Source organism: Malaya genurostris, chromosome 1 (genome assembly GCF_030247185.1).
Source record: "Malaya genurostris strain Urasoe2022 chromosome 1, Malgen_1.1, whole genome shotgun sequence".
NCBI lineage: Eukaryota > Metazoa > Arthropoda > Insecta > Diptera > Culicidae > Malaya > Malaya genurostris.
Window position 1 is genome coordinate 102,216,906 of NC_080570.1, and position 12,043 is coordinate 102,228,948.

Sequence of the window (12,043 nt, forward strand, 5' to 3'; positions counted from 1 at the left end):
TTCTTTCTCTCCCTTTGTCTACCAATTCCGTCGGCTCCGGAGAGAATTCCAACACTGCCTGTGACGAAAATAAAAGGACAATTCTCGCATTTTTCCGATATGCGCTCCGTGTAGATGAGATCCGCTGATAAGTCGCAAAATTTTCGCATACGAAAACTACCACCCTTTCGGAGAGGCGGGTCGTTATCCCTGAGTAGGAAATCCAAAAAAAAACACGGTCGAATAAGAGAGCAGCATTTGGGTGAATGGAAATGTCTCCCCTTTCGGCTGGATAGCGGGCTGTGACTGAAGCAGAATTTGGAAAAAACGGAACGGCCCAGTAGTTAGTATCGCCGTGGTCGTGCTCCGAGAAGCAAGTGTCGTAGCTTCATCCCCTCTGGAGTGTGTGAAAACATCAGCGAGACAGTAGTTGGAAGCGAGTGAGTGATTTACTGCCCTGTGAAAAGACGTCCCGGAATGGAAGCTGTGATCTTGCTGCGGTGATTTATTTTTTTTACGGTTCGTTCAGCTACGAATTTTCCAGTCAAGTGTAGGAAAATGTGATAGACTCAGATAATTGAGTTTGGTCGGATAGCGCTGGAATTTTCGGTGCACTGGCATGTGTTGAACGATGGTTACATTTTGGAACGGAAATTGAATTTTTTGCAGCCTGTGAAAATTTGGTCCGATTGGGAATTTTGAGAGCCAAAGGAAGCGAAAGGGGTGTGCGGGCGAGGCGGTGGCCGTGTGTACTACGTCGATGTGACTGCGACTTTTTTTGGCATCGGTATTCCGTGCGTTCGTGTGTAAGTAATCGTGTGCCCGCAAACGGCTACCAGGAAGCGTTTTTGAATTGGCTAGTATGTGTTGGTACCGTGCCAGTGATAACAGACCAGTGCGAAAACTCACACAATCATAACAAAGAGGACATTAGCATCGAGCAGGATTCGTTGTACCGTGTCTGTATTTGAGATTTGCTACTTTATCTCACGGCAAGCTATTTCTTGGTGTCACTACTCGGATTAGGAAGTAAAGTGCTACTCTACATGCTCACATGAGTGAAAGTGGTTTCGGGTGTTTTCTTTGATTGGAATAAAAATAACAGTGAGTGTCCGGAGGTTGTCCTTAACCTCAGGTTAGCGCAGCCAAGGATAACTTGAATTTACATAAAATGGATAGCTCGCCGGATTTGTCGTTGAAACTACGTCGCGGATCTAGCGATTCGCGTGACTCATTCTATATGGATTTCGCACAAGGCATCGATTCGGACATCGATGATGTGACGTGTGCTTCCGGTGGGGCAGTATCGATACCACCCAGCGGATCCCAGACGGGAACAAGTGTTACTACCCCAAGCACTTTAGCGCCTATCACAGTCAGCAGTACTGCCAGTATCCCGGATGTGACCGTTCTTTCGGCATGCGGTACCAGTCAGTCCGGAACCGGGATCATTCCAGAGGATCCGGAAGATCTGGATGACGATACGGAACTGGAACCAGTTCCACCACCGATGCCGGATCTTGCCGATCATCCGTCTGTGGCAGCTGGACTCGGTATGCCGTTGCCACCATTACCGAGTTTGGATATTGACGACAGGTTAGTAAATGGGATGGGACAAACGGTACCGAAGGGGTGCAATTTCCGCTCTCGATCCGCTGATCAGTCGTGTGAGGGTCAACATTGATAGTGAAGGTGATGCTCGACAAAGAGCGATAAAGTAATTGTCTCAATTGCAGTGAAATGAAACAATTTTGCAGAGATGGGCCGGCTTCACGTGAATCCGGTGAATTTTATGGAAGCGTTTGAAATAAATAACTCGATCTGACCTAGTTCTGTCACCTGTCTCGAAAAAACTTTTTCTATTTCAATTTATTGTTTTTTTCAAAGTGAACAAAAACTATATCTACAATCCAATAATGTTTTGGCTGAATGAACCTTGATCAGTTGATCGGTTCAAGTCTCATTTGCACTTGTTTTGCAAGTGATTCGAATGTTTATTATTCAATCAATGGATCATGCCCGGATTGAAGTTCGGCAAAGAGAATAATTTTGTTGTTTATTATTTCAGAGTGGGTTGTAGTAATGAGCTCTTTTCCTATTGTGAAGAATATTCTTGTCTTTCTTGTTTTTTTTTTTTAATTTCTCGGTCTGCGATCGATAGATTACGTAAAATTTAATGTCATCATCCAGATATTCAGGCATGTTTCCATTACTCAGGAATTTAGATTTAGAATTAAATTATTGTGTTTTATATATGATGATTATTCTTATTAATAAGGGTTCAAGGCAATTCCACACGGAACGACCGAAATTAGCTCTGCGCCTAATTCGTATTACTGTTTTTGAATTAGTTGATCTTAACAACAAATTTTCCAAATAACTATGAAATTAGTTAAAATTGAGAATTTACTTTGATCAGACCCTGTCAGCTTGGAGCGATCTCAATCTTCAGTTCAGCAACGCCATCGCACGGCGTCTCATTCAACATGTTATGTCAATTGTATGGGTGCGCAGCCCTGCTATTTTGGCGCGTACGAATTTGACATTTCTCTCCCCTACTTCTATGTATGAGATTCGATGCGAACTCACCTGAGGGCGACATGCTCGCAAAAAAGGATGTTGCCAATTATTTGTTCGGGAAATGTGAGAGCTGGATATCTTGTTAATATGATGTCTTTGCTTTGATGAAAAAAACTTTTATTTTTAGAGAATGTGTTTAGTTGGCTAATATCCTGGACACAAACCAGCAATATTTCAATCCAACACGAAATTCTCATTAACAACTAATTTTGTTAATAAAATTAAAAAAATGTTTCTATTTATCTATCACTATCATTACTGAAGGACAGTACAAAGAAAATAAAAATGAAATTTGTTTTATTAACAAGTTTGTTAGCCAAAAACTTATGAGAACTGTCAAAGCAAAACAATCCATTAAAAAGATAAAAAGGACAGCCTTGTTGAAACTGCATGCAAATTGTTTTGATGTTTTTCGCATGTGTTCGATTTATCCATATATAAATTTTTAAACCAATATGTAAAAATGACGTAAACTCTAAGTAGAAAGTGTATTTATTCAGAATTTGTGCGCGTTTGAAGCGATTGTGCGTAATAATTTTTTACGCGGAACAGTGAAGTGAGTTTCGAATGTTGCACTCTAATTGTATATGTCAAATGATGTTTTTTGCATCTTCCAACCTTCCGGGCTACACTGTCCGGTGTACTATTTGTATTCGGATTTTATTTTCCAAGTGCTCAAAATGTTCAGTGTGAGAGTCGATTTCGCGAAGTCGAATGAAGAAAACAGAGATTTAGAAGAAAAATTTCTAAAAAGAAGTTGATGTTTCGTTTATGTCTTTTTCTCAAATACAACATCGTATTTATACCTGCCAATATAAAAAAGACAACCGCGACATAAATTTTTTTCGGTAGTAGTGTGCCATCTAGTGGCTAGTAGTCATTACGGTGTTAACGTTTTTTCGGTGACAATGCGCCATATAGCTGCAGATTGCAGAAGCCAATTCAACCATTTATGTTGGTTGAAAACAACGTTTTATTTATCTAATTCAACTCAAAAATTAGTTGAATGGAAATGAAGTGTGTCTTAGCTAAGAAATGACAGCACGTTTAATTGGTGAATTGAACTAAAAAAACAGCCAATTTAACAAATATTTTTTTATTATTAAGAGAATGAGAATTAAAAATTCTAAATTAGCAAAAGTAAGATTTTGTTAGTTGTCTCAAAAAATACCAATCCGATTCATGGCTGATTTTCATTCATTCCTTTTGTGAAATTTGACCTTTCTGTTTCAACAGACTTTGCAGCCGATTCTTAGCGTACATGGCATGGCTAGTACTACGATCCTACTGACACTAAGAATCCTTTCAGGTCGGGGCCGCAGGGGTCCGCGAATCATTTTCATGAACAACCTTTGTATGCATTTGTGTCAGCAATTGTTTCTAGCAGTAGGTGTTTTGTCTTTCATGAAGTTTCATATAATAAAAAACTATAATTTTTTCAAATAATCATGTTATTTTTAAAACTTTTTTTCTGATGATAATATGTAATTTTATGTCGTTTTCGCTTGAGAAATTTGTAACTGACCCAGGGTAGTTTCATCAAACAAACACTTTTCATGAAACTGTGTTGATTTCGCACTTAGCAACGAGGGTTCGAGCAAACCTGATATAAAAACCAGGTTCGAAACTGACTCGATTTTCAGTTCAACAACGTTGAAACTAGGTTCAAAACTGGCTTCAAACAAACGGTTTGACAGCAGTTAGAGTGGAAACTGGGTTAGGTTTGGCATCAAGCAAAAACGACATTAGAAATAGAGTGAATGTTTGTTTCTAGCGGGAAGAATCTATTATGGTTCCAAAGCGGTAGGATTTTGACGATCGATTTAGTTGGATTTAGGGGCACTAAGTGTTACCGAAAATACTTGAAAATATGATTTGTAAAACTTTGCTTTCCAACAAAATGAGTCCGCGCGACCTACGGCGAACGGAACAATAGACCACTTGTGTTGGTAATTTTGACAAAACGGCAAGATTTTTCTACTCTATTGAGAGTTCGTTATTTATCCATTGACTCAATTCAGATAGTGTCACCATTATTATTCCGCGGTCAAGTCTTATGCTAAAAGAAAGATTTTTATTATGGTTAAAGGATTTCAAAACCGAAAAAAATATTTCACAAGCTACGAAAATTTCTATAATTAATATAAAAATGTTTTCATAAATTCACATTTACACAAGCCGAGAAGGGATACAAAATTTCTCAAACGTCTTTACCGGATAGGAAACAAAATAAGATTTTTTCGAGAAGTGGTTAAAATACACAAGTAAAGAGTTTGCATGTTCAAGTTTAGCCTCAGTGATGTATTTTTTCGCAAATTTTTACTTTCGATATTTCAATCATTTACATTTCTCGAATCCGTTTTTTTAGTAAAGTTAAGCGGATTATGGTTTCACTTTATGATTGAGTATTCAAAAAATTTGTAGTAGTTAATGTTAGAAATATAACCGCGCGATTGACGTAGGACTGCTGTCGACAAGAGGCTGATAACTTTAAAAAGGCTTATTTATTTTGGCTGATGTTCTACTAATGAATTATCCATTTCCAGTAAAATCTTATTAGATCTTTGTATCTTTGTAAAATACTTTGGATTCTGCAAAGAACCGAAGGTTACCATTTATCCAACTTTGAACACAGTTGACAATTATTTCCACGAGCAAAATTCCGAACAAATCGATTGACTCTCGTTTGGCGGACGGCGCACAAAGTAAATCTTCTACATACTTATGTGCCCTTTCCTACAGCGCTTACGTCCCGCGCCGAGTCGTGACACCCATGAAGCTGGACGTCGTATGGACACTTATTCCGATTGAAAATCGATTTTATAATATCAAATCAATGTATATGAGGAAATTCAATTAACTCTTTGCTTGATTATATGTAGAGACGCTGAAAATGGTGTGAAACTAAAGGATTTGACCGTAATTGCGGATTATAACACTATAATTTATAGCCCTTAGAACTGTCGATTTGTATATGTATTCTCTCCGTTGTGTTCATACTTTTATGAATTTTCCGCACTTGTGTGAAGCAAAAGCCGCACTGCGAACGAAGCAAAAAATGAATAGAATAGATAAAAAATTCAAAAGAGCGGTTCTAACGGCTACATAAATATCAACGTATAGAATATTAAGGTTGACTACTTAATTTCAGGTTATCGTTTTTATTTTTCGGGTCGATTAAATGTATTTTTTCTGTCACTCGCACGCAAACGACCAGCAGCTGAATGATGTAATCGAGGGATTAATTTCAGGCTATCAGAAGGTGGTATTTTCTACGATTTTGATATATCGTATGCTGGCTTTATTTACATTCGTTTGGTGGGAATTTCTTACAGCGAAAAGTGCACAACCTATCAAATTATTCTAGATTTGCAGTAAACTGATGGTTTTTACGTTCGATTTGCAAGGAAGGTAATATTATTAGTTCTTTAGATAACATTAGAACGGCGGATTTTGTATAATATCCACCATCGTTTTCCACTTTTCGTTTTCTTTTCCTCCAATGCAAACGACCAGAAGCTGTATGATGCAATCGCTCTTGTTTGAAGCGAAACTGACTCTGCGAAAGATCCGCAACACGTCTGTTCGCACTGCCGAATAATTCCAAACTGAACCAATTTTGGTTTAGAGCTTTCGTTTTACGTGGTTTCGTTTGCAGCTTTTTCACAAATGGGCGGTCACAACGGCCACAAAAAAAGCAAAATATAAAATTTTTATACCGATGATTTCATTGTGGACTTACAGACTTCATTGAGAGAAATTATCAAAATGCTGTACGGGATTCATTTCTGATATTCGGAAGAGCCAAATTGTGGACTTCTCTACTATATTAAACACTGTTCGAAACATTTTTCTAGAACAAATTACGCACATCGAAAAGTGCTCGAAGCTTATCAAATTATTCTGGATTTGCTTTAAACTGATCTTTACCTTTGATTTGCAGAAAATGTAATCTTAAAAGTTCTTTAGATAACATTTAGAGTCATTAAGCTGATTTTTTATAATGTTCTCCATCGATGTTCACTATTCGTTTTCTTTTCCTCCAATGCAAACGACCAGAAGCTGGATGATGCAATCACTTTTGAAGAACTAGTTGTTAGTTTTCTGCGCTTAGTCAGGATGAACGGAACCTTATAATGACATTGACATTGACTGAAGCACCAGTTGAATAATGCCGAGTGTAGTTCCACTGTCTTGGCGTAGATGGGTGCCTACGCACCCGATGTGTCTCCGTTCATGGATTATCATAGACTATGTTTTCGTAATAAACGTGGTATTAACAGCAATCTTACATCTTCTTTCATTCGTTTCGTGAAAGAATTGGAGAAAATACTCAAACAGAGAAAAAGTTACGAATCATAGTAAAGAAAGACGTAGTCCTACGTCAAAAAGTGCGGCTGAATCCCATCGAATTTCTGTTGTAGCTAAGGTAGAACTTTTTTGCAACACATGATTGTGATCTTTCTTGACCCAATGCCTACAAAACGGCTGCTTCCAAGTTTAATGAGTGTTCTTCGTGTGTAGCCATGATAAAATATCAGCAAATGAACACAATTTTGAGTGAAACAATTTTAGTAAAAAAACATGACCTCAATTGAAAACAACGCTGTTGCCAACTGACAAATTGACAAAACTACAGAAAACCTGTTGACCCACCTGTTTTAGGACTTTAAATGTTTATCTTTTTCAAACCTTACCACTTGTTTCACGATGTTTTTTTGCTAAAAATGCACTCCTTTGTCGATAACAGGGATGCCAACATTAACGGAGAAATAGGGTAACAGAGGTATTTTAGCCCACTTTAGGATTGATTTTATTTTGGCCCACTTTGTAAAAATATCCACCAAACGTTGTAATATCTTTGAAAAACCCTTCCAAGATAAGTAATTTAATGTGACTAGCTTAAAATTGATGCAATATGGGTTACTTAACATCGATTAAATCCATAAAGTTTGTCAGGTGGGCCAAAATATATGAAGTGGCCAAAATACCTCTGCTACCCTACCACTTACAAAAGATTTTTGAGCGCTCCTGTATGTCTATTCTCTAGTACTCTAAAGTTATATAAAGCAACAAAATCGATGCCAAGTGCCATTGTCATGTAATGTTTTTCGAAGTAATTTAGATGCATCTCAAACTTTTAACAAAATGGCATCCTGTCTGTCTGATTAATGCGAATGCTCGTTAGTAGCTACGAAAACCTTAGCATAATGCGAAGCGATAAACGACCATAGGCGTCTTTTTCGTTAGATTGGGCTCCGGCGGCGACAGAGAAATTGCTTCCGGAAAACTGAATTTCCATCGTTTATTTCCATGTACTACAATTCTCCCAAAACATGAAAAACTTTACTTGCACAAGGCACTAGCTTGATAACAGTGTTGTTAAAACGTTTCTTAGAATTATTGACAAACTGTTCCATTATTTTAACTCGAATTTCAAAACCTAATTATTGCTAACTGGAGCCACTTTGTGCAGCGGAAAAGCCACCCGGATGATGGAAGAAAAATTTCCGGGACAAGGAGTTAACTATATCATGCTATCCCAACGCTAATTAATTCTAGTTAAAAGCCAGTCAGAATATTATTTGTCACCATCCTTGTCCAAAAGGCCAAGCATAGGAGGTTCAACAAAGAGAACACATAATTAATTTGATTGGGTTTCATTAGATAAGGCACCCTTTTTTCGCTCAATTCTCGTGACGAATCACGAATTTACTGAAAAGTGAAAAATAAAAAATAATAGAAAATTTCTTTTGGGTACCAAAAGTTTCTGCAAAAATTATTACAAGGAATATATAGTAAATTAAATTCTTGTTTTGTGCTGTCATTAAGAAGCAAGACGCTTTGCAAGCGTATGAGTAATGTCAACAATGTGTGCGTAAAAGCAAATTCCTGCGCTTTTTGCCTTTCTCTATAGAAAGGTATTTTCCTTATTTAAATCAATAAATGAGACGGGTGTAGTGTGATGGGTACCCTATAACTCTGTAACCGAAAGTCGGATCCGGATGAAATTCAGGAATTCCGTATGGGACCAGAAGACCTTGCATTTGAATCTAAGTTTGTCAAAATCGGTTCAGCCATCTCCGAGTAAACCTAGTGAGATTATTTGACACATACACACACAGACATTGCTCAGCTCGATGAACTGAGTCGAATGGTATATGACACTTGGCCCTCCGGGCCAATTTTCACTAGTCGGTTTTTCAAGTGATTACATAACCTTTCTATATGAGAAAGGCAAAAAACTGAAAATAAAAGAACTGCTCAGAGTAGTAATTACCTATCTGTAAATTATGTGATGGTGACACTATGAGTAAATTCTTCTACCAATAAATTTTCGTGGAGCACTAGTTCTATCTCTATTGATCTGCGCGATCAGCTACTTGCAGGGATGCCTGATGTAATCAGGCTTTGTATAATATTTGAAAATGAATCGTCGGAATAAATTATGGGATTACGTTGATCATATATTTTCCTTTTTTAGCGATGTTTGAAGACAACAATTTATTTTTTTCAACGTTGTTCATAAAAATGACTTCTTAGGTTAGACCGATTATTGGTTTGTGGTTACATAACTGTAATATTTATTTTTTTTAGTTAGTTTTTTCGCACGGAATGTTTGAAAAGTTCATTATAATTAATTTGTAGTCATCTAAGCTATTTTGATTGTGTTGGTGTTTTTCACTCGAAATTAAGTCACGGCAGACTATAATTCTGTACTTAGTTTTGGTAACATTTATTACATTTGTATCCTACATGAAATCCACATGGACGTATACAAAACAGCGTATCATGGATAATCCTGTATGAATGGCAACTCTGTTGCTAAATGAAAAAAAAAATAAACACAGTCTAGATGACAGACTGGATGTTTTTAATAGGGTAACGTGGCGACATCATGACATATGCGAGTATTGTCCCAACTAAAGGAATATTCGAAATGACCGTTCAAATGATTAATAAATCCAACTTGAATGTCCTGCCTGTTAGTCTGTGATTATAGTGCTGTGTAACTTCAGTACATACAATTTTCAATACACGACTCAAACGCACCGTTAAGGTTGCAATACAACATTTATGCCAGTTCAGTGCTATCGCCTCATGCTTATAGTTACTTGAGTAGGCCCTGTTAAGTTTCGCCTGAATAAATTTTGTCATTGTCCGAGTTCATGCGATTGCTGGCATCCGGATGCAATTATTAGTGATAATTCTATTTCAATAGAGAATAGAGAAACGGGACCTTATTTGCAACCTCAGCGTGTTGCTTTTCCAATTAACTTTTGCTTTTCTTCCAGTATTATTGTCAAGAAGCCACTTCAAAATGATCTTCCTCGTGGCGTTGATCCCAAATTGGCTCCAACCAACGAACGGAAAAGTCTCTCTTTCGATTGATTCATGATTGAAATATGTGTTTCCAAACAAAATACCAATCCGATCCGAGCTAAAATCAATTTCAATCTCCATTCGAGGAATGTTGCTTTGTTCTGTTTGGTACTGGTGTTGTGATTTATTATCTTTTCGATTCACTATTTCCTGTCGTCATCAGCTTTCTTTGTCGGTTGGCGTGAAGGAAAGCTGATGACGTTAGGAAATCTTCTGTTTAGCGACTGTCCATAGTCCCCGACTCCTTCTATTGGTCCGATATATACCAATTTATTAAGGACTGTATTCTTCCACCTTCGGCCTTCGTCGAGAGTTTACACAATTTGTGTATGATTCTAAATAGGAAACACTGGTTCATGAATTTGATAGAAATAGTACCGGCAGCTAGCAAGGACATTTCTGATTTTTTCTACTGTTAAAATGATATTAGAACTATGTCAATCTTGAATCTATAATTATTTGCATCATTATCATATTAGTCTCCCGTGTCGCCTCATTTGATAAAGAATATTTAATCGAAAATAATACATTCTTGTGATATTGCATTAACACAAATAGCAATCAATACTAGAAAAAATCGTATGAAAATGCGAATAATCTACCATATTTTAATTTAAATCAAATTTACAATATCAAGCTTCGAGCGCACTGGTAACTATCACACGGAACGATCTAATTCGTATTACTGTTTTTGAATTAGTTGATTTTAACAACAAAATTTCCAAAATACTGTGAAATTAGTTAAAATTGAGAATTTACTTTGCTGAAAAAACTCTTATTATTAGAGAATGTGTTTAGTTGGAGAATATCCTGGACACAAACCAGCAATATTTCAATCCAAGACGAAAGTCTCATTAACAAATACTTTTGTTATTAAAATAAGATAAAAGAAAATTTGTTTCTATTTATCTATCACCCTAATTGCCAGCACAAAGAAAACAAAATTGAAATTGGTTTTATGAACAAGTTTATATCTCTAATTCAACTAAAAAATTAGTTGAATGGAAACAAAGTTTGCCTGAGCTAAGAAATGACAGCACGTTGAATTGGTAAAAGCCATTTTATTATATTATTATTAGGGGAATGAGAATTAAAAAATCTAAATTAGCAAAAGTAAGATTGTTTTAGTTGTCTCAAAAAATAACTAACTAAAATCAGAAAATCAACTATTTTTTTCGCCAAAATGCTGATTTCGCTCTTTCCGTGCGGTTAGCGCACTATCAGTTATTTGCTGGCTGAACTGCCAGACTATGACTGCCGATATTATGTTGGAAAATATCAAACAACAATGCACAGTGGTCCAGGAAGCAAAATTAGCAGGTAACAATTGTTTATGCTTACATTATTGGTCTTAGAGATTTGAAGTCTTCGGCACATTAGTTGCACTTAATAAACTGCATTTACGGCCATAATGGTTTTAGGGTGGTCCTAAAACAAATCATGAATTAAAAAATTCTTTTAAAAGCTGGATGAGATAGAACAATGCATCCTTTCACAATAATTTAAAATAATCAATTTTTAGCAACTTTGTCGAAGATATTGGATGTGTATCTCTAACCGTTTTTATATTAGAACGGTTCACATATCCTAAGTTAGGGCACTTCTTAAAAACAGTTTTTTTTTCGATAACTTTTTCATTTGAATTTTCTTTGAGAGTCCTGCGAACGTCCCGCTATTGATTCAACCGAATTCTTGATACTGGAACTGAAACTGAGCTGGACCTGAACTAACCGGAATGATGCTCTTGCTTTACTACCTGCTCAGTCAACTGCGCAGGCTAAAATGAACGAAATATATCAATTGTTAACCTTTTAGAGCTACCCAAATACGAGACAAGTGTCACGAGTTTTCTTCTTTGATTGGAGAATCGGTATCAAATTTTTAATCTTCATGCAGATTTTAATACCGATCACTTGGTTTTTCTATTCCAAGTATTGCGATTATAGTTTGAAACCATTCATTGTGATGTATTCTATTCTGCATCTCTTTTGGAATAACTACCAATAACCGAAGGAAAGAGAAACAACAGCTTCAAGTGTAAAAACAATTTCAGTTACCAGTTGACAGGGCAAATCCCGATGGGTCGTACCCTTTCCACAAA

The 12,043-nt window shown here is 36.6% G+C and overlaps 1 protein-coding gene across 1 annotated transcript in view; it reads left to right on the plus strand.

Annotated features, from left to right (window-relative positions):
- The first annotated feature begins 227 nt into the window (after window positions 1–227).
- The window catches only part of LOC131425276 (proton channel OtopLc), a 31,456-nt gene continuing 19,640 nt past the window's right edge, over window positions 228–12,043 (plus strand). The window contains exon 1 of the mRNA XM_058587031.1: window positions 228–1,575. Within this exon, the coding sequence (XP_058443014.1) occupies window positions 1,151–1,575 (425 nt within the window). The 5' untranslated portion in view covers window positions 228–1,150. The remainder of the gene's footprint in view (window positions 1,576–12,043) is intronic.